This window comes from Capsicum annuum, chromosome 5 (assembly GCF_002878395.1).
Source record: "Capsicum annuum cultivar UCD-10X-F1 chromosome 5, UCD10Xv1.1, whole genome shotgun sequence".
Lineage (NCBI taxonomy): Eukaryota > Viridiplantae > Streptophyta > Magnoliopsida > Solanales > Solanaceae > Capsicum > Capsicum annuum.
This window is the reverse complement of record NC_061115.1, coordinates 65,218,073-65,242,460: the sequence shown is the minus strand read 5'-3', so window position 1 is coordinate 65,242,460 and position 24,388 is coordinate 65,218,073. Positions and strand designations below refer to the sequence as shown.

General features: G+C 34.9%; 1 protein-coding gene across 1 annotated transcript; it reads right to left on the bottom strand.

Moving 5' to 3' along the window:
• Positions 1-520: 520 nt before the first annotated feature.
• LOC107872430 (MLP-like protein 34) lies at positions 521-2,335 on the bottom strand. The gene is made up of 2 exons (XM_016719138.1): positions 2,092-2,335; positions 521-957 (listed from the first exon to the last, which is right to left on the bottom strand). The coding sequence occupies exons 1-2, from the start codon at positions 2,276-2,278 to the stop codon at positions 701-703; spliced, it is 444 nt and encodes a 147-aa protein (XP_016574624.1). The 5' UTR covers positions 2,279-2,335; the 3' UTR covers positions 521-700.
• Positions 2,336-24,388: the final 22,053 nt, after the last annotated feature.

Genomic DNA, 24,388 nt, shown 5'->3' with positions numbered 1-24,388 from the left:
ACGCTTTTCAAAATGTTCCTTTCAGCCTCCTAGAAATGTGTTTGGATCTCCGAGAATTGTCTGACAGCACTTCGTCTTGTCGAGTTGATCTCCGGGCAGAACTCTGTTAGTCAATTCGTTGAAGAGCTGCGTAGTCAATGCAGAAGCTTCCTCTAATGCTTGCAGAATGTCCTTCTTTCAGAATGTCCCCTTTCTTTTCTCCTCCTCTAGAATGTTATGTTACCTCCCTATTTATAATTGTAAAGGGTAGACCTAGTTACTTGTGATTGGTCGAAATATGTCACTTTGACACTTGGCGTCTTTTGACTGGTTGTTGAATTTGAATGAGATTTCCACATCATTTTTACATGTGGCGGCATCTCATTGGTCTTGGATTTGAGTAGAATGTCACGTCACTTGATGAGTTTGGGCTTCAAAGTGAGATGGACCTTATAAGGAATAAAATGAGCTTATTATTTTTTTAAGCCCAAAATAATTTTAGACCCAATAAAATATGGATCAAATTTAAATTTTATATGGATTTTGATCCAATAAATTTTATGTGTCTATAATATATATATTCTTCAAGCACAACATTCTTTATTCTGCATATTAGCTAGTAACTAGTACTAGCCAATATTGCCAATTATTCATCACACAAACACAAACACAAATACACATAGATATGTATGTGTATAAATGTACACACTGCATATATCCTTTATGTCTTGAGAAGGTGAGCATCTATATCCTTGGTCATGTCAAGGACAATACCCAGCTGAACGAGGGGCTCTGGAGTGCCTTCAGTTTTCTTTTCGTACTCAATTACCCATGTAGTCCACTCATGTTCAGAAAATGTGACTATAGTAAAGGAATTATACGACTCTAACACATCTCCTTCAATGGCTTTCCATCTGATTAATTTCTTGTCAGGATCGATGTCTTCTATTTGTTGCTTTATAAACCTTTTTTGTCCAGCTATAATCATTAAATTAAAAAAAATATAAGAGATGTTACTCTTAATTCAACTGTTCAATTACTCATGAAAACAAACAAATTAAACCCCACCATTTCATTTTTTCAGTCATTGAACACCAACTTTTTCCTCTTTTATTTTCCATTAATTGGGAACTACAATTTCTCTATGAAAGCAGTGCCAAATTCAAGAAAATAAGATTTAAATTTTGTTCATGTTGTGATAGATTCTGGTTAAATACTAAACCTTAAAGACCTCAAATTAGTTCGACAAGTCCTAATTGAATTCCCAGGTGACAACATTAATTTTCAGTTCAAATCTTTTGTCTTCTCAATTAAATGATCATCGGTGTGTTTGATACGGCGAAAAATATTTTCTAATAATCAAGTATCAGTTCCACTAGCCTAGATAATGGTGTGGATCGAATTAGTCAGAAGTTTTGGTAGAGTGTATAAGAATAATGCAAAATATGGTGTATTAATATTGCTTGTATTAGTAATGCTTGTGTTAGCTATGTTTGTATTTTTTTTATGCAGTGTTTGGTTTGATGTATTAAAAATAACATGAATTAAATAATTTCTTAAAAAAAATAAATTTTTACAAAAATACCCTCCATATTATTTTTTTGAGGGATAATAGTGTCTTTAATCTTGTTAATATATGTATTGGATCTATTGCATTGCTAATACCATGGATTTTGAGGTATTAGTAATGCACACATTAATACACAATAGAGTATAACTATTGCAAGCATTAGTTATAAATAGGGTGCAAAAGTATACCAAATAAGGTATTAGTAATACACATTAAACTAATACATGCATTAGTTTTTCAATACACTCTACCAAACAACCCCTAAATGGAAACAACCCCTAAATGGATTGTCGTATAGTAGGTAGATTAAATTTTAGTACATGCACAAGACTATAACAAGCTAAGGATCTATCACTATGTTGATAATATGATTTCTAAAGTCAAATGAATTTAGCTGCCAATTTCTTTTCCTCACGTAAGATTTAAACATTTACAAATCATATTCATATCTTATTTATTTTTTCGCTCATTTTTCATATCATTCTCATATCACTAAATACACCTAAATAAAAAAAATGAGAGAGTAGGGAAATATGTGTTACCCTCATTATAACTCCAGCTAACAATCGAACCAACCTTTACGGTTTCACCTTCATGAATCTCAAAATGATTGATAATATTAGGGCTTATATTGGGTACATGATGAGCATGGATGTGAAAAAGTTCATGAATCAGGCTTCCTCCACACTTCACTTCCACGGATGCAATCAACTTGCCTTTCACACCCATACTTTTTTCTGCTTGGAGTATCAACAAGTTGTAAAATGAAAGTGGTGAGAATATGTTTAGAACTTGTAGCCTTTATATAGATTTTAATAGGCATAATATATAAATGTGTTATTTAATTAATCGATCTCAGGGACGCGAATTGTTATGTGTGATACATGTGTCTACTTGTTCAACTTTATACAAGTTTAATTGCTTACTTATACAAACCTGAAGTTGGGGATGTAGATAACAATTGAGATCAAGTTAAAGAGTACATTTATATATCAGGCCATTTTCATTGGTTGTGTTTATATCACATATTATTAGTGGTGATTCCTGTTAATTCCTTTGTGTATAATTAAATATTTATTTAGTTATAAAATTTTCTTTTACTATGAACTTGTACATGCTCATTCTAGTTAAAAGATGATGAAGATACATTTACACCTATAAGATTTAGAGAAAATACGTATTTTACACCCTAAATTTGTAACGAAGAGTCATTTAGCTATTTAGTGTTTATACATGTCTTATACTATTCTTATTATAAATGAAATTATTAACCCTTAAGTGAAGATGTGATGGAAAATGAGAAAATACTTCTGATAAACTACACGACCTAGTGTTCTAGACTTAGAGGCGGAGTTAGAATTTCTATTCATAAGATTCAAAATCTAAAGAAAAACTCATCGAAGGGGTTCAACATCTATAATATTTACATAAAAATTATTTTAATCATGTATCAATAATATAATTTTCCGTCAAAAGAAGTTCGAAGCTCCGCCTTTGGTTTTAGTGACTTTAACTTATAAGTTGTCTATGAGTGAGACGGTTTTTCTAATGTGTTCCAGCGAACACAGTAAAGACAGTAAGTTAAGAATACAAGCATTTTTATATGAAAGACTCCTTGCTCAAAAAATGTATAAAAAACTAGTACCGCTATAAAATTGAACCCCAACTTCACTAAACAACAATGACCCTCGACACAATTGATTCCAATTCTTTAACCTAGGAATTATAAACTCTAATTTCTAACTACACACACCTCCCAATGTATGTGTTCTCAAGTTATTGAGTTATGCCCAACTCAAACACTAACACCTAATTTAGTTTATAACATACTGAAACTAATAATACATCAACAGTGAACAACTACTAACAAATTAATGCTAACACTCTTAGCTATAGATTCTATCAGGTTCTTCAATATGTTGATTCATTGTATTGCTTCAGTAATTAAGTACCACTTTGTAAAGTCAATTTGTAAATTGTCTTTTACTGCTTTTTAAATACGCAAGTCACTTTGAATAACACATCTGCTACTTAAGTATAACTCTTCAAAGAGTTAGTTTAAAGTTCTACTTCTTCAAATCAACCCATGTTTATTTCCTTGAGCTTATAAGAAGTAACTATATGGTCCTTGATTATTTCGCATGTCTTTATTCAGTAGTGATCTTGCTACAAATTCAATTTCTTGAGACAATTTATTTATGAACCCGCTTAACTTACATATTTCATGTCACTTTGTCAATTATCAAAATTACGTAGAACGCAACAACTTTCTCAATTGTGCATGAGCTATTTGAAAGAATTCGAGCTAGTATAAATTATCTTTTAAGTGGACAAATTGTCTATGAGCTAGACGGATTTTCTAATGTGTTCCAGCGAAATTTTCTAATGTTTTTCAATTTTGAACCGGAAAATTTGAGTTTTTAAGGCTAGAAGGGTGGATATTGAGCTCTCAGAAAAATAGTTGCAATTTTCATTCGGCAAAAAATACACATCTATCTACAAAACATCAAACTAATTACCTTTGTCAACCAGATTGCTTTTTTATCCTTCAAATTTATTATATTGTGCTTGCCTACCTATTGCAACATTTATAAATAACTACCTTATTTTTTCGGTTTTCTTTTTATTTCTCTTTTTTGGTTTTTGTCTAATTTTTTCTTCTCGTTTTTTGTCCATCTATTTTTATTTTTTTTTTCAAAAATCATATTATTCTTTACTAGCTATCATAGTCTGATTCTGTACATATTTTTGACCACTTTCTTTTTGTCTTTTTACTTTTTCTTTTTCCTTTAGTTTTTTTTTTTTCATGTTCTTTATTCTTATCTCATTGCCTAATTTTATTTAAATCTTATTTTATTTTATTAGTCTATAATCTAATTTCATTTACTTTTTTGCTCCTTTTCTTCATTATCTTTTTCCTATACAATATAAATATTACTGATATATTAAACAACCGTTCACATTTTTTGGTATAGCTGATATATTATATCTTTTATTTTCATTTTCTCATTTTCCTTTCTAAATCAATTATCGAAATAACTGACACATTATTCTTGTTTGCTCTTTTTTACCTTATATTTTTTCCTCTTTCAAATCATGTTGTCCTTATTTCCTTTTTGCATCATAAGCTAATTCTGCACTCCTTTTTGCCTTTTTTATTTTCTTATTTTTTTGTGCTTTTTATATAGCAATAAAAAGAAAACCGATATAGTAATTTATTCTATATTAATTATCAAAAACCAACTTATTCTAGCATATTGTTTATCAAAATAATATATCATCAACAATTAAGTAGTGTTGTTGTGTACTATGATATCTACATCACACACACACATCAGAGTAAGAAAGAATACCCCTCAATCCTTATGATACATCTATCATGTATATTATATATGAGCAGAGGTGGATTTAGGATTTCGAGGTTGTGGATGTCATATCACTTTTAACGTTAAAGCTACTACTCAAAAAGAATAATTTTTATGGGCGTCCCACTGGAATTTGGCTTGTTAGTAAGAGATTTTTGAAGGAAAAATTTATTGAAACATTATCGAAGAACCTAATTTTTACGAATGCAGCTGGAAATCAGTTAATTTTTTGCTTTATGTTTTGCTATTTACACTGCCCCAAATAAGACAATTATTTTATCGATTTTATAGAGTTTGGGTTTCGATTTGATTATTTGTCTTTTCAATTTGTATAGACAAATAGATCAAATAATAAAAATGTGATTATTATTATAAATACTACCGAAAACAATCTTTCTACTTCTCCGGAAGTAGTGTACGGACTACATACATTTTACCCTCATCAGACCCCAGTATGAATGAATACACTAGATTTGTTGTCGTTTTTGTTGTTATTATTACTATAAATTGTGTAAACAAGAGTTAAATTCAACTTATCAGTCAACGTGAAAGTACAAAATAGTTGTCAACATTCAATGGATATTTTCAATTCTATTGTTAAGAATTATAACATCAAGCCAAGCATCATTATTATGATTTACGAGGAGAGGTTAACTATAAATTTGAAGGAAGAAGAAATCTTCAATTATGTTCTACAAGTTAAAAATTCTTAAACAAAGATTACCCAAAAAAAAAGGAGTCAAACAAAGATTAAGTCAAGAGGAAAAAAACTTATAGAAAGTAGAATAACGAACAAAAAGTAACAAAATACTACTGGCTTCTGAACTTAACTCTGGTATACTACGTGAAATTTCAGCGCGTTTGCTACTAGCACAACTTCCTCAATTGCTGCATTGGGTGGCACTTAAATAATAAATCGGTTTTATTCAATATATATATATATATATACAGAGTTATCCGATTGAAGTTTGCAGATGCCATGCCACCCGTGAACCCCTGTAGATCCTCCCTTATTAATATGAACAGAACATCATAAAAGGCTGATTCATTCATTAAAAAAAATACTCATGCGTCTTCTATGATACTACATGGTATATATTAATTCTTTCCTTGAAAAATATATAACTCAGTCTTCTATGATGCCCACATGGTATAAACCTTATTTTTATAAGGCATTATAGATGAATGACACATATGATATATCATATAATCACAAGATACCATAGAGGACTAATTCATTCCTTCATAAAAAAGCGTAGACATCGTCAGACCCTTAAACTTGTTTTGAGATTTCACGTGTACCTTTCAAGTGACCTTTGTACCTATTAAAAACTTAAACCACTCAAAATACGTACCTATTAGATACATTTTTGTTAATTAGCCAAAAATAGAAAATGAGTATACTACACTCGCGGTCACGTGTCAAAATAACAATTATATTAGTGCATATGAAAGATGAGTTCGAAAAAATTATTTTTAAAAAAAAATTAAAATAAGAAAATACTTAAATCCTAACTCTAATCACCCATCGTCGCCAATCCCTCCAACCACCTTCATCTGTTGGGTTATTAAGAGGTGTGAACGAAAAATGTAAAGGTGGTGTTTTTTTAGAAAGACACTAAGAGAAAGGATGAAATTTGAATAGACACCTTTTCGGATTGAATGGTTATGACCTTTTCAATGGTTGTGCCTTTTCCGAAGAGTTGTACCTTTTCCATAGAGGTGCACCTTTCTGAACCATTGCTTCTCTTCATGAAGCAACATCTTGATGGCTATAAATACTTGAATTTTTCCTCGGATAAAGACAATTTTTTTTAGTAGAAAAACAATCTTCTTCTAAAAACTCTCGTATGATCATCAAATCATTTAGTGTGTTCGAAGTTTCTAAAAATTTGAGGTACCGTTATTTTCAGAAAGAGAATCATTTTATCCTGGGAGGAAAGATTCCATAACCTCGGGTACTTGGGGGAAATAAATTCCTTAAGGACACACCATGCATTCAGTGGACTTGATTCTACAATTTTCTACTTCATCTTCTTTCTTAAAGTTGATCATAAATACTTCATTTTGATAGTTCATTTGATTATTCATTTTTTTATTTGTGCTTGAAGTTGTTGTAACTTCATTATAGTCCTTGAACTTAGTATTAATGTTTGGTTTGAACATACAGATTTTTGTACACAAAATAAAAATTTTAAGGAATTTAATCTAATCTGTATTGTTTGGTTTTACTGGTTTTAGTAAATAATTTGAACTTTATATTGATAGTTCTTTTACTGTTTGAACTTGTGTTTGAAGTTCTTGAAACTTCATTTTGATTGTTCATAAGTTGGTTGAACTTGTGTTGAAGTTTTTAACATTTGATTTTGCTATTTTCCAGAAAATAGTTTGAACTTCGTATTGTTGATGTTCATAAGGTGGGTTGAACTTATTATTAAAAGTTCAACGTTGTAAATACAAAGTTTAAACTTCATTTCATTGTTCATATGTTAAGTTGAACATGTGTTTGAAGTTATTGTTTGAAAATACAGACTTTACAAAAATTGAGAAAAGTATAAAAATATTTATTTTTGTGCTTGTTTCGTGAAGGAAAAAAAATTATCGCCATTTATAAATCAAGTATGTGATTAACCTGTAGTGGATCTAATTTTATGGAGAGTAAAATCTTTTGATTTCTACTTCCTTGGTTAGAAGAATATAAACACTTCATTGAGAAATCAATGTGAGAATTTGATTCGAAGAATATAAAAACTTCACCGATTCATTAAAATCTCTGTATTGGGTTCTGGGGTTTAAAATCTGTGGGGTTTCACTCTGTTTGAATTTGATTCTGATTTGAAGTCATAAGAATTTTGTCATGTTTCAAAGTTCATTCAGTTGATGATTTGAAGATATAAAAACTTTATCATTGACTATAAACGAGTTGGCTGATGTCACACCCCTATTTTTTACCGCATCTGACCCCGTTAGGGAGTTGGTTTTGAGAAAATAGATTTTTCCAATTAAAGTGACGTTTTGAGAAGAGATTATTTTATTTACAGAGTTGCCACTTGGAATTGAGTTTGGGTGTTTCAAGTCACCTTATTGAATCCCTATTCAAAAGGAAATGACTCTTTATTTTTGGCCTGCGAACTAGAAATACGGATAAGGAATTTTGTTGACCGAGGGAAAGGTGTTAGACACCCCTCGAGTCCCGTGGTTCTAGAACGGTCACTTTAATTACTTACATCTAGCATAAATTAATCTCGTGGATACATAATATTTGTTAGCCTAAAAGTAACTTCCATCCCGCTTTTGATTTCTTTTAAATTATTTAATCTTATTAATGTGTGGCTTGCCGGTAGCAGTACTGTCTGATCATACCATGAGTTTGGGTATATTTCTCACGCCTTTGAGTCCTTTGTGGATCGTCCCCATTTTTCTAGTGTAAATAAGCACCTAATAGATTTAGAATCTACCCTACCCGGTTCAAACGACTTCAAATGGTAGATTAATTTTATTATAACGAATGGTCGGTAGCAGGGCTTTCCAACTTCATCATTAACTTTCACTTATATATTAAATTTTTAGTTTTCTTCTGATAAAAATAAGCTAAACTTATTTTGTTGTAACTTAAATAATCAAATGTAACCTGATTCTACGTTATAAAAGTTATTCTACGATAACATATTTGATCAAGTCAGCAATACAAATAAATCATCTAAACATAAATATGTGCAAGTTGAAAGTAAGGAACAAACAAAATAAGTTACTACCAGGGATGACCATTCAAGATTCCTTTTCCTAAACCTAGTTTTATTTCTAAGAACTCAACCATCATATTTATTAACGAGATTCATACATCATACAAGAAGCTTTATATTTGCGGTAATTTCATCATCTCAACTACTTCATATTATAACAAAAATGACATAAATAAGTTGAACTCATACGAATTTGAGCATCTTCATAATATTGAAATCAAGTCTTACATAATCGCAATATCAAACTATACAAGAAAAATTGAAAGATGTCTTTTGAGAAAGATCAATTCACAATAATAAATCATTACAATCTATTGATTTTAAAAGTCACGAACATAAAACCGTGAATAACATTTAAAATTTAGGACGTGAGGAATTTTTTTTATTGTTGTGATTGCAATTGTTGTTCATTTGCTGGAACTGTAAAGAGGGAGCAATAATTATTTTTTTTAATTCTTATCCTACTTCTTTTCCTTTTTCTTCTAATTTCTCTAAGCTTTTTTTTTATTCATTTTTTCTGCATGCATGCGTTTGTGTTTCTTTCTCTTTTTCTTGGTTTTTTCTTTTTATTTTCCTACTTTTTTTTCTATTGTTTTTTCCTCCTCTTTGTGTTACCCTTTTTTTTTAATCTTTTACTTTCCAGTTTTGCTCTATGTTTCTCTCTATCTACCTTCCTTTCATCTTTTTATATAGTTGATAGGAGTTGCGTATGTTATACTCATATACTTAGAATTTAACGATATAAAAATTATGATGCACATGCTATAAATATTCGTAATAGGTTAGACATATGTTAAACTTGAGTAACTTTATAATATTTAAATCAAACCCTGTATAATGGTGGTGTTACATAACGTAAAGAAGGATTGAGAGTTACCTCTTGCGAATGTTAATTTACAAATAAAGCCAATACAATTTTCTGATTAAGAAGCCACAAACTTGAAACAACGAACAATAACCTCTAAATTTAACTTGTGTGCTTGTTTTTCTCTTAGTTTTCTTCCCTCTTCTCTAGTTTTTCACTGTTTCTCCTCTCTTTTCTCTCTTTTTTCTTGTTTGTGTGTCCTTTGTTTCTTGTTTTCAATGTTTTCTTTTCTTTCTGTTTTTCTTTTCAAGTTTCCTATTTGTTCTTTTGTGTTCTATTCCTCTGTAATGTTCTCCCTTTTATGGTTGTCTGCGTGTGTATGTTATATATGGTGTATGTGTGTTTGTAGTATAGGTTGTGGACATGGGAAATAGGAAGATAATGGGGGAGTGGTTTTAGGTTAGTGGGAAAAAGGTGATGGGGTACTTTAGGGCTTCTTTTTTTATTGTTATTTTTTAAAAAAATTAATATTTTAAATAAAAATAATAAAAAAGAAATAGAAAAAATAAAATAAAATAAATAACATTTATTTAAGACTAATAAACTATAAGTAAATTAAACAATTAGCCTTAAAACATGATTACGGAATATTAATATCACTAGAATATTTATTAAAAATTAAAAGAAGAAAACAAATATGAATTAAAATTTTTCTTTTTTTTCTTAGTAATAAATAAATAAATAAATAATAATGAAAATAAAAACTTTTTTAAAATATAACTCTATTTTTGTAGTTTTTAAAACTTTTAAACAAACCTTGTAAAATAAGATAAATTGAAAATATCTAATTTAGGCCTAAAAATAAAAATAAAAATAAATTGAACACTAAAATGACATAAAAACGTTAGATTTGGTCAAAAATTAGGGGTTTACAGCTAAATATTAAAGTCTTTATTGTTAGTATTCTTAAATACTATAGAGTATGTCAAAGATTGACAGAAAAATGATGAATGAAATTGAACAACAAATTGATTTGATGTCAATGGTGTTGTCCCAACAACAATCAATGTTGCATCGCTAAGTCGTTTAGATATTGCTCTAGCAATGAAAACGACAGTGAAATTAGAAAAAAAAAATTGGTGTGAACTTCAAAGAATGGCAGCAAATAATGTTATTTTGGCTGGCCAAACTTGAAATGTAAATTTTCATAAGTATAGACCCTCATATTCTTGAAAAAAAATAATGATTGATGTAGACGCGTAATTTTGTCCCTCCGAAAGATTAATTTACCCAATTTTACCTTATTCTATCGTGTACCCTCATCCATGTTATTATACCCTCACAAAATAATAAAAAATAATAATAACAAACTCCCTAACAAATTCTATCCAATCCTAACCCCTTTACATCTCATCCTAACAACCTACCCAAACAAAAATAGACATCTAACCCTTATCCCTCCAATTAAAAAACAACACCTACCTACCCCACCCTAACAAACTCTACCCCACGTCACCCTACCCCAAACCCATATGCCAACAGAAATATATATACATCATCACATTCAAGGATGGGGGGAGGGGGATATATACAGAGAACAACACATATACAAAAAAAAGAACTCCATTTTTTTCCTTTTGCCTCTTCACAGATAATACGCACACTCATAGAAACCTCACAATTTGCATTCATCAATTATCCATCGTCACTCTCACACTCTTGAGAATCCATACACAATCTTCCCCATTCGAGCGCGAGAGAGAGCTTGAGCGAACTAGAGAGAATTTGAGAGAGGAGATCGAGAGAAAGATCGGCGGTTTTTGAGTTTTTCGGCAAACCCATCACCGGAACTGATGGTTTCACTTTTTTTTTTAGGCTCCTAAGGTTCGAAATTCACCTCAGTTTTGAAATTCCCCCAACATCATTTTATTTTTCTTGGTTTTCCATTGGTATTAATCACTTTTGTGTTGCAAATTCTTTAATATCGGCGTTGGAGTTCATCACTATTGAGGTTCTGTTCCAAGTTCTGAAGTCCGGGCCTTCTTAAATGTTATTATCAACGAAATCGACTATCGAAAGGTCCAATTCTACTCTTTTCCTCTTCTATTTTATTGTTTACTATGCTTTGGTGTTTGGATTAAGCTTCGGGTGTTTGTTTGATACTTGTTGGTGATGAATTCATGTTGTCTTAATTGGTGATAGGTTGTTATTTTGATATTGACTCGTTATTTAATTTCGTTGAAAAGTGATTGTGGATCGTTGAAATAGAAGTGGTGAATTGTGAAAATTTAGTATTAAAATGAAAATTGGGGCGGAATTGAGAATTTGATAAAATGGTGAATTTGGATTGATTAAAGACTTTTGGTTTAATTTAATTTAAATATAAATATGGTTGAAATACGGTAGTATCATGATAATACCGGCAAAAGCGTAGGCAAACGTAGGTCGGGTAGGAAAATTTAGGAATAACAATTTGTTGGAGTGTTTGAATATGTGCATGAATGGTACTTTCTACTTTATTACACAAAAAGTTTAAATTGTACTAATTTGGCCGAGGAATGCCCCGAAGGATTTGTATTGATTTATCCGGGGAATGCCCCGAAGTAGCATGTACGCAAAGGAGGCTCGTGATCAAGGCCCAGAACGTCGGATGGAGTTTAGTTTAGGGTTAGTTTAGAATAGAATAGGTTTTATATTTTAGCACCTCTTTTATCTTGGATTTTATAATTTGGACTGAACATTATTTTGGTATGTTTTGAATTTTGTGTAATTTTGTTTGTTTGGTTGTTTTGTTTGTTTATGTGGTTTGTACATTTGTAATGTCAAATTAGTCGATACGCTCCACCAAGCGACCGTGGTCAAACCACGGGATCGAGGGGTGCCTAACACCTTTCCCTCGATCAACAGAATTCCTTAGCCAGAATCTCTGTTCGTGGATCAGCTTTTAGAGTTAAACCGTTTTAAAAAGGATTTTCCAAAGGTGACTTGGGACACCAGATTATGCTAAGTGGAGACTCTGAATAAAAAAAAATCAAAAAGGGGTGTGACAGCTCTGGCGACTCTGCTGGGGAGAAGCATTTCAGAATTCAAGCATATTTTTGGAGTCGTATCGGCTTTGTTTGGCATTATGGGTGTATAAACATTGTTTGTGATTATTATTTTCGTTATTGTTATCACTTTTGTGCATTTTCGTGCTCTTTGTCTACAGTATTTATCCTATGTGTTACCGTTTTTATATCTGGCATCATGTGTCTACCCACAGTCCTTCTTTCTGCAACAAGTCCATAGTACACGTGTTGTACACGACCTCTAGTTAAGTCACCCTTATTTTAGAGGGGGAGCCGTCGGTGTTATGGAGTAGGTGGAAAGTAAAGCAGCCACTATCGACCATACGCTCCCCCGAACAGCCTGGTTAGTGAACCACAACGTAGGTCAGCCTTTAGGTTATGCTTATGTGCATCATACGGAGACCTAGAGGGATCCACATGGCCCTTTGTAGGAGACTCACCTCTAAAGCATCCCTACGTGCTAACTGTTGCATCTTTAAGGGTAACGTGGTCATTTGACGGACTGATTTGGAAAAAAAAAAAAAAAGGAGAAAAAAGGTGAGTCAAAAAGATTGAATCAAAAGGGGTGTCGTAGTTTATTTTAGAGTTCTTTATGGCTTTTGTTCGTCACGATCCAAAACTCAAAAAGATTTTTTTTTTACATTTTGCATTTATCTTCTCAAAGTACCAAAAAATGATGAAAAAAAGGGGTTTTTTTTGCCTTTTCTACTTATTTGTCAAAAATAAAATACCAAAAAGATTTTTTTCATAATTGGTGACGTCAGTCTTAGTTGAAATATCTAGTTGAAAATCCAAAAAGTTTTCATTCATTTGTTTTTGGTTGTCTCTTAAGTTAGGGTCAATTTATTAGTTAATCGTTAAGTGTCCAATCTGGATGAACTATGCATACCTGATTCCCTTCCCTCGGGTTGGGATACGTAGGCAACCCTTGGGGGGTCCGATAATCTTTGTGTTGGACTTTGTCTTATTATTAGTCTAGGTCTCTCGCCCCGTAATCTAGAGTTGTTAGCCAAGTAGACTGATCTCGCTCAGTACTTCTATTCGGAAAATTGGAGTCATGAATGTGGTCTGTCCCATCGACATATGCTTGCATCAAAAATCCCAAGGGTTGGGAATCTTCTACTCCTGTCGAATTTTTGACATAACGTCTTATGTGTTATTACAGGATGGATTTGTCCACCAAGTCTAGAGTTCTGATGGTTGTCAAGGTGCCCAAAAAGTTAATCAAGTGGTGGAAAATGTTTAACTATATTGATTAGTAGAAACTGATTAAAATATTAGGTGATCTTACGGAACTTCTGCATGTTACCCCTCGTCCAGATTTAATAGAGGCTTTGTTGACCTTTTGGGATCCAAGTAGTTTGGTGTTCAGGTTTGGGGAATGTGAAATGAATCCTACTTTGGCAGAAATATCCGATTTATTGCATTTTCCCTATATCGAGAAGGATATGATCCGAGCACGAAATCATACTGGCGTGAGATTTTTGCAGTCTTGTGGTTTAAAAAGTAAGGGTATGCGTTTGGGTTGTTTAAGTGATTCGTGGGTTTCCTTAGATTTTTTGTTCACTAGATTTGGGCCCTCGGAAGGTTTTGCTTGCTTTTGGGATAAATTTCATATGACTAAGGAGAAGTGGGAGAGAAAGCATCTTGAAGTCTTCACCCTCGCTTTGTTAGGTATTTTAGTGTTTCCACTAGAAGAAAGACGTATTAATACCCGTTTGCAATCTGTAGTGATGGATCTATTTCATAAGGATCAAAACGACAAGGGCATTGACTAAAAGGGCAGGTTCACTCTCAAACCCATGATCTAAACAGAAATATATAAGGCTTTAACCGAAGTGAAGGGGGAATGAGATTTTTTTAGGGCAGTAACCTGATATTGCAGTTATGGATGATGGAGCATTTGCATGCGCCTTCTTTAGTTAGACCAGACGTGGTAGATCATTGTATTGCCAATCGAGTGAAAGCCATGGACTCTAGGTTGCGTTTGGATAAATTCTCGCTACCCGTGGGAGTCGACGCTTGGATTGAATTTCTTGAGTCAAGAACCGGGGATAATATTTTGTGGACTTATCTGTGGCTTTGACCAAAGATAATATTATTGGGTTGTTAGACGCAGCTTCCTTTAGTTATGTTAGGGCTCAATTGCACTAGACCATACAGTCCTTTTAGGGTAATGCGCCAGTTGGGTAGGCTGCAGGACGTGCCACCAGCAGTGGATCTTCTGAAGGATGTTGAGTACTTCAAGGACCAAGCCTTAGGTGATAGCAAGTACGAGCAGTTTTGGAAGTATGCAACAAAGCTAGGTGTGGACACCCTCAAAGAAAGTTTGGATAATCCGGGGTACACTCAGGGATATAGGGTCTGGCTTCAGTCTATCCCTTGGGGTATCAATCAACCCTTACCAGCGCAGCTTAGAGAGAGAATACAGGAAGAATGCATAGTAGAAGACCATCAGGATGAAAGTGCGGGGTCCAAAGCAAAAACACTGAGAGTTCAGTTAGCAGATTTGTTCAAGATGGTAGAAAGGTGTCAGAATAATCTTTCCAAGTGCACTCCTCATGAGGCAGGAATACGGGCCCGAAGCTTCTTCCCTAATATCAGGGTGTCTTTACAGGATATGCTACAAAGTTTAAATGGGAGAAAGAGAACTTCACAGGTAGGTCCATCTCAGCCAGGGTTATCATGCAGAGCACCAGTCTGAAAGAGCATTTCTTATCTTTATTCAGTTTGTGTCTTTTATCTGTCTGTCATTGTAGGGTGGTGTTTGCTTTAAGTCAAAGTCAAGTTGTTTTTGGTATTAGGTTCTTTATTAGCAATTTCACGTATGTCGTCTTAGGGGTCTAGAATGTTGTTTCGTATTTGTTGTTTCGTTTTAGAGTGGTCCTAAATTCTTTCTATGTTTTTGTTGTTTCTTTCGTCAAAATGCTATGATGTTACGTCTTTTCTTTGTTTGTTTATTTTCATTTTTGCTAAATAATAATAATAATAATTAAATAAAAATATGTAATGTTTATGCATATGCTGCCCGAACTACGCAAGATCTGATTCATGTACAACATGATACGTAGGCAACCTACTTTTGGGTTCGATCTAATCATTTTGTTTCGCTATTTTTCATTATTTTTCCTTTTTTAAAGAAAAACAAAAGCCATAAAGAATGATAAAATAAAGGTAGATAATGAGAGAAGGGAAAAGAACAAAGATGGATATGAAAAATAATAATAATAATAATAATAATAATAATAAAATAATAATAAGTGTAGATAAAAATAAGTGTAGATAAAAATCGGGATGATGTTAAAATGACCTCGCTACCCTCAAAAGCTGGAAGAAATGAACATGAATTTAGGACAATTTTACCAATGTGATTCCCATACTTGTTGTGTGCCTCAATCCTAACGGATGTCATGTTTGATGAGCATGTTCTTTCAGATAACAGTGGTAGGTTTGAAGCACTCTGGCTAGTCACCCATACTTCACTAGATCCAAAGCAAAGCTCGCCATGGCTAGCAGGGAGATTGAAAATTTGCTCATTGACCCGGATCAGGATCACAGGGAAGAAAGTTTAGAACACAATGATGAGGTAGTAAGGCTCAGTAAATAATTGATAGATTTACACCGGCATGGGTCCGTGGAATGCCTCCTCCTCCACTCTCTGAAGGTCTTGTGAGTATCTCTAATTGCCCACCGCTCTCTCAGGCTTAATTCTCTGCTCCTACTGATTCACCTGAGCACGTACCAGGATTCACTACGCGAAATTATTATCCTGGCAGTTCTGGTGTGCGCTTGGCAGCTTCCCAATCAAGACCCGCTGCTCAGCCAGCGCCACCAATTATACTGGTATTCGTGGCTCTGCCACCACATGAAACTCCCATATATGTTGTGCGTCCCACAATGGGGCTTCCTAGGTCTGCCAGTGAGCCAGTATTGAAGGTTTCAGATAGTCAGTATTGTGCCCCGGAGCCTATTTTGAGAATGAATGAACCGTATGGGTACACTTAGCCGCCTACATTTCCATTTGATACGGAGAAACCTGTCGCAATAGAGGAACAGGAAATTGTAGGCCAGAAGTTGAAAAGTTTAGAATAGGCTATGAGGAATTTGCAGGGAATCGGAGATTATAGTAGTGTTTCCTATAAAGATCTTTGCATGTTCCTAGACATCAACCTTCCCCTCAGTTTTAAAATGCCCAAGTTCAAGAAGTATACAAGACACGATGATTCCGTGGCACACTTGAGACGTTATTGCAACCAGTTGAGGGCTGCAGGAGGAAGGAAAGAGCTGCTCATGGCCTTCTTTGGCGAGAGTCTTTCTTATCTGGATTCAGAATGGTTTATCGATCAAGATATCGACAAATGGAACAGCTGGGATGACTTAGCTTCTGAGTTTTTTCAACATTTTCAGTATAACATCGACCTTATTCCAGACAAAAAATCCTTGGTCAACATGAAAAAAAAAGACACTTAAGGTTTTAGGGAATACGCGATAAGGTGGCATGAACAGGCCACCAGGGTAAAGCATCCAATGAAGGAAAGTAAGTTGGTAGAAGTTTTCATTCAGGCATAGGATGAGACCTATTTTCAACATTTACTTCTGGAAATGGGAAAATCTTTTATTGAAGTCCTCAAAATGGGGGAGATGATAGAGGACAGAATCAAGACCGGTCGAATAGTGAGTTTTGCCACATTAAAAGCTACCACACAAACGATTCAAGGTGGATCTGGCACATTCGAAGGTAAAAAGAAGAAATAGGATGTGGAAACTGTCGTACCCGGAACCCATTCCTATCCCAAAAGACCACCTCTCCCCTATCCCCAATCCTAAGCCCAAGTTTACGCCCAAGCTCTATATATTTCTCCCCACTATTACTACCCTCCATAAAACCCTTTATATTCCATTCCACCACCCCCGTACCTAGTATATAACATACAGCCTTATGACCAAACCCCTTCTTACTCGCAGTTACAAAATCGCCCATTTGCTCCACCATATTACCAAAACCCCTCCAGACCCGATTTTGAACCTAGGCCCGAGTATAAGAAAGAGAAGGTGGTCAAAAATCAATTCATACCTCTTGGGGAGTCATATGCTAGCTTGTTTGATAGGTTGAGAAAGTTGAAGGTCTTAAGCCCAATTCAAGGAAGGCATTCAAATCCACCACCGAGAAATCTCGATTATTCTTTAAGGTGTGCATACTGTTTTGATATGCCAGGCCATGATATCAAGAAATACTAGAATTTAAAGAGAGCTATGCAAGATTTAATTTACACCAATCAGATGCTGGTCCAGGCCCCGAAGGGTCTAAACATTAACCAGAATCTGCTGCCAACCCATGCTGAAGCCAATATATTAGAATTGATATATGATGGGAAAGAGTCTTCAAGGTGTTATAAGCCTATTGTCAAGATACAAACCATTGAGGAGAAATTGATGAATGTAGCAGAATCTTTGAAAGCAATGTCATTGAACCGGGAAGGAATGAGAGAAGATAAAGCCCAAGAAAGCACAAAGAAACCTCTGATCACAGTACAAAGTGCCCGAAGGTATGTTGATTTAAGTCAGGATAAACCTAAGTTGACAGTGGTGGGAGCTCTGAGTCATCCCATCTTAACAGTGAAAGGAGCACTGGCAGCACCTATTGTCCTAAATCGGTGACCCAACCTCTGATAGTTGATACGAAAAAGGTTCTCTATAATTATGGGCGGACTATGATGACCTATCATGGAAAAGAAGTAGTAGAAGATGTAGATGAGGTAGGGGGTTTGACTAGGCCAAGCCAATGGTGAGTGGACCGTCATCTATCAAAAAGCCTATCACCGAAGAAGAAGCCAAAGAATTTTTAAAAAAGATGAAATCGCCAGAATAATAAACCAGTTGAAGAAAACCCCTACTCAAATTTCCCTCTTATCTTTGCTGTTGCACTCCAAGGAGCATCGTGATATTTTACTGAAGGTATTAAATGAAGCATATGTTCCTAGGGAGATTACAATAAACCATCTTGAGAAAATGGTTGGAAAAATCTTTGAGGTCAATCGGATCAGCTTTTCTGACGATGAATTGCCTATTGAAGGTACAGGGCATAATCGGGGCCTTTACATTACAGTAAAGTGTGAAGATTTCTACGTCACTCATGTTATGATTGATGGAGGTTCAGGTGCAAATATTTGCCCTATTTCTGCTTTGCAAAAGTTGAATATTTGCGCTGACAGGATCAGGCCCAACAATGTATGTGTCAGGGCTTTCAATGGTGCAAAATCAAATTTCATTGGCGAAATAGAACTAATGTTGACCATAGGGCCTGTTGAGTTTGTCATAGAGTTTTAAGTATTAAATATAGACTCCTCTTACAATCTGTTGTTGGGAAGGCCGTGGATCCATAAGGCCAAGGCGGTTGCATCTACACTGTACCAAATGATTAAATTTGAGCATAACAGGCAAGAAGTGGTTATTCACGGTGAAGGAGATTTTTCCACCTGTGAAGATTCTCCCTTATCTCTTATTGAAGAAAATAACATAGAGGAGACATTCGTCTATCAAATTATTGATACTGTGCCAGTGAATCGTATCCTTGAATGGCAGGTTATACCGAGACTGCAATTGTCTTCCGCTTCTATCTGATGGTGAGCGAACTTTGGAAATACGGATTTGAGCTAGGAAAGGGTTTGGGAGCTTCTCTGCATGGTATAGTTTGTCCCATATGTCCAAGTGAGAACGTGGGCACGTTTGGTCTGGGATTTAAGCCTACAACTAAAGATCTGAAGAAAGCCAAAGGAAGGAAAAAGAAAACATGGTCACTCCCTCGCCTAATGCCACTACTTAGTGAATCATTTTTTAAGAGCAGTGTCACGAAGCATGTGGAATTTGAAGTTGAATTGGTTGATGACTGCCAGAACCTTTTTATTGATGTTGATATGGTCGAAGCAGGAAAAGGTACCAGTATAGCAGACGTGCAATTCATAGGCCCAGCTGTCCGGCTCAATAATTGGGAAGTCACTCCTCTTCCCGTCAGGAGGGAGTTTTGGTAGTTTATTTTGTTTTTCTTTTTGTTTATCCGAGTTATTTCGCGGTTGTAATTCAGATTTTAGTTTGTTTATGTTATGATGGCATCTATGTTTAAACCCTTCTATATTTTTATTTAATGAAATGCAATGTCCCTTTTGATTCGTGTCTAATATATTTTGTTTTTCTTTTTTTATATACAGTTCTCTTTATGCTGATTCTAATGACATGACATGCATGCAGAATTTTCAGCCTGACCTTAAAATCCAAACTAATCAAGATGTAATGAATCAGGATGGGGAATATGATGAAGAAGAAGCACTAGAAGAAATAAGCAAAGAGTTGGAATAGTTTGAAGACAAACCGAATCCTAATTTGAATAAGACTGAGCCAATAAATCTAGGGGATCAAGAAGATGTTAGGGAAACTAAACTCAATGTACATGTTTTTCCAAATGATTCAAGCATTAATTGATTATAAGGATGTTTTTGCATGGTCTTATGATGATATGCCTGGTTTAAGCACTGAATTAGTGGCTCACAAATTGCCAACTGATCCCGCGTTCCATTCTGTCAAATAGAAATTGAGGAAGTTTGAAACTGATATAAGTATTAAAATTAAAGAGGAAATCATGAAACAACTTGAAGACAAAGTAATTCGAGTGGCTCACTATCCCATGTGGTTATCCAATGTTGTTCCCGTACCAAAGAAAGATGGAAAAATTCGAGTATGTGTTGATTACCGTGATTTGAACAGAGCAAGTCCGAAAGATGATTTTCTACTATCCAACATCCATATTTTGTTAGACAACTGTGCTAAACACTAGGTTGCCTCTTTTGTGGATTGCTATGCCGGATATCACCAGATCATTATGGATGATGAAGACGTGGAGAAGACATCTTTTATCACACCATGGGGGACTTATTGTTATCGAGTAATGCCGTTCGGTTTGAAGAATTCTGGAGCAACATACATGAGAGCTATGACCACTATATTTCATGATATGATGCATAAGGAGATTGAGGTATACGTGGATGATATAATTATTAAGTCAAAATGTCGGGCCGACCATGTTAAAGATTTAAGAAAGTTCTTTGAAAGAATTCGCAGGTATAATCTCAAGCTAAACCCCGCAAAATATGTATTTGGAGTTCCATCTAGAAAGCTGTTGGGTTTTGCAGTCAGCCATCGGGGGATTGAATTGGATCCCTCAAAAATCAAAGCCATTCAGGATTTTCCCTTGCCCAAGAATAGGATGGAGGTGATGAGTTTGCTTGGTAGACTGAACTACATTAGCAGGTTTATTTCTCAACTCACAACCACTTATGAGCCCATATTTAAGTTGCTGAAAAAGAGTGCTACGGTAAAATGGACTGAAGAATGTCAGGAAGCGTTCGATCGAATCAAAAGATATTTGTCAAATTCGCCCGTGCTGGTACCCACGGAGCTTGGTAGGTCTTTGATCTTATATTTATCAATCATGGACAATCCTTTCGATTATGTCCTGGGTCAACATGATGTCACAGGCAAAAAGGAGCAGGCTATTTATTATCTTAGCAAGAAGTTCACCGCATATGAGGCCAGGTATACTCTTCTTGAGAGGACGTGTTGTGCCCTAACTTGGGTAGCATAGAATTTGAAACATTATCTCTCATCCTATACTACTTATCTCATCTCTCGCATGGATCCTTTGAAGTATATTTTTCAGAAACCTATGCCAATGGGTCGATTGGCAAAGTGGCAAATATTTCTTATCGAGTTCGACATTGTATATGTGACTCGAACCGCCATGAAAGCCCAAGCCTTGGCAGATCATCTTGCTGAGAATCCCATCAATGAAGAGTACGATCTATTAAAGACATATTTTCCTGATGAAGAAGTGTCGTGTGTCGATGAAGTCATTATAAATGCTGATCTAGGTTGGAGGTTATTCTTAGAAGGAGCTGTCAATATGGAAGGAGTCGGAATAGGTGCGGTTCTTATCTCTAAATAAGGACAACATTTCCCGGTAACAGCACAACTTTGATTCTACTGTACTAATAATATGGTAGAGTATGAAGCCTGCATTCTTGGTTTGAGGTTAGCTGTTGATATAAGAGTCCAAGAATTATTGGTGTTGGGAGATTCGGATTTGCTTGTCCATCAAATTCAAGGCGATTGGGAGACGTGAGATTTGAAGCTCATCCTGTATCGATAATGCTTGCAGGAGCTATGTCAATGGTTTGTGTTAGTAAAATTTAGGCATATTCCAAGGATTCATAATGAAATTGCAGATGCTTTAGCCACTTTGTCTTCAATGCTCCAACATCCTGATAAAGCCTACATCGATTTAGTGCATATACAAAGTCGTGATCAGCATGCTTACTGTAATGCGGTTGAAGAAGAGCTCGATGGAGAACCCTGGTTCTTGGATATCAAGCGGTACATTCAGTCAGGAGAATACCCAGCATATGCCACCAATAATCAAAAGAGGACTATTAGGCATTTGGCTAATGGATTTTTCTTAAGTGGGGGAATCTTGTATAAGAGAACCCCAGATCTGGAACTTTTGAGGTGTGTAGATGCAAGAGAAGCCTTGGCAATCATGGTTGAAATACACTGGAATATGCGGGTGGCATATGAACGGTCATGTCTTGTCAAAGAAGATTCTTCGAGCAGGTTATTACTGGCTTACTATGGAAAAGGATTCTATTCAATTTGTTCAAAAGTATCATCAATGTCTGGTACACGGTGATCTGATACATTCTCCTCCTGTTGAGTTGCATGCAATGGCCGCTCCATGGTCGTTCATGGCTTGGGGAATAGATGTGATTGGACCGATTGAGCCGAAGGCATCAAATGGACATAGATTCATTTTGGTAGCCATAAACTACTTCACAAAGTGGGTAGAAGCAGTAACTTTCAAGTCAGTGACAAAGAAGGCTGTGGTAGACTTTGTTCATGCCAATATCATTTGTAGATTTGGAATTCCTAAGATAATCATTACAGACAATGCTGCCAATCTCAATAGTCATTTGATGCAAGAAGTATGTCAAAAGTTTAAGATCGCACATCGAAATTCTACTCCATATCACCCAAAGGCCAATGGTGCTGTAGAAGCTGCCAATAATAATATAAAAAAGATATGCAAAAAATGGTACAAGGGTCTAGACAGTGGCATGAAAAGTTATCGTTTGCATTTCTAGGTTATTGCACCACTGTTCGCACTTCAACAGGGGCAACTCCATATTTATTGGTGTATGGGACAGAAGCAGTCATCCCTGCAGAAGTTAAAATTCCCTCTCTTCGAGTCATTATAGAAGCAGAGATTGATAATAATGAATGGGTAAAAATTAGACTGGAACATTTGAGTTTGATTGAGAAAAAAAGGCTAACGTCTATGTGTCATAGTCAGTTGTATCAGAGGAGGATAGCTCGAGCGTATAACAAAAAGGTCCATCCCAGGAATTTTGAAGTTGGTTAGTTCGTATTGAGACGTATCCTTCCTTACCAGGTTGAAGCGAAAGGCAAGTTCTCCCCTAACTGGCAAGGTCCTTTCGTTGTGAAGAAAGTGTTGTCCAATGGAGCCTTATATTTGACAGATACTGAAGGCAAAATGGTAGAAATGGCTATCAATGCTGATGCGGTCAAAAGATATAATGTATGATATTTGATCCTTTGTTGATTTTATTGCATGTTTAGTACTTGCATTTTTTAAGATTGATGTGATGAATGCATTTTATTCTTCTATCCAAACATTGTGTCATCCTTTGTTTACCCGTTTGAGCTTCGTTTTATTTTTTTTTCATATCCCTCTTTTGGAATCAAAATAGAATCAAAGATAAATGTCAAGAAAATAAGAATAAAAGAAAGAGTTCGAAAATAAAAGGAAAAAAAATCAAATCAAAATAAAGAACAAGCTTATAGAACTATGTGCGACCTGATTCTCCTCTCTCGGGAGTAAGATAAGTAGACTGCCCTATTTTGGGCTCAGTCCAACCAAATAAAGATTTAAGATTCACCCAGTCAACAAAAACTGGGGCATGAGGTAACATGTTGTTTGAGTCGATTCCAAAAGTTGTAAGTCCCACCCCCACTTCAAGTGTCGTTTGAACCCCTTGCCATCCTTTTCTAACCTTATCCAAAAGCCAAGTTACAACCAAAGAAAGTCCTTTAGATCAACTTTTGATAATGTTAAGGCTAAGCATGCAATTGATATGATGATACATTGTGAGGTACCACTTGTCTCCCTCAGCATAACAAATCAGGAAAGAAATACAAAATGAGAGAGTCTTGTTGGTGAAAACCCCTATGGGCATCATAAGGCAATGGTGAGTTGAGAGAAATAAAAATGAGAGAGTCTTATTGCTGAAAACCCTCGCAGGAACCATAAGGCGATGGTGAGTGGATAGAAATAAAAATGAGAGAGTCTTATTGGTGAAAACCCTCACGGGCACCGTAAGGCGATGGTGAGTTCAAGAGAAAAGTGAAAAGTGAAAAGAAAGAGATTTGTTAGTGAAAGTCTTTTAAGATGCCGTCAATCAAATGTAATGTATGAGTCCAATGGATTTGAAGAAGCAGCTCAGCGGCAAAGGCACGAACTCAACAATAAATGGGGAGTTTGGATAGGAAGATCAGGCAGCTGAATCCAAAATGCATGTCATACTCATTGGAGTTGGTTGTCGTATTCAGATAAGTTTTCCTTTTTTTGAATATGGGACATTGCCCTTTTCTTTCATTTAGATATTCATGCTTTTTGTCCTTTTATTGTCATTTATCAAAATAAAAGTCACCATCATTTCTTTACATTTTAAGTCAAATCTGTGTCAAAACAAGTGAGAAAGGATTTCAAAATTTACTACCAATATTTCTAATTA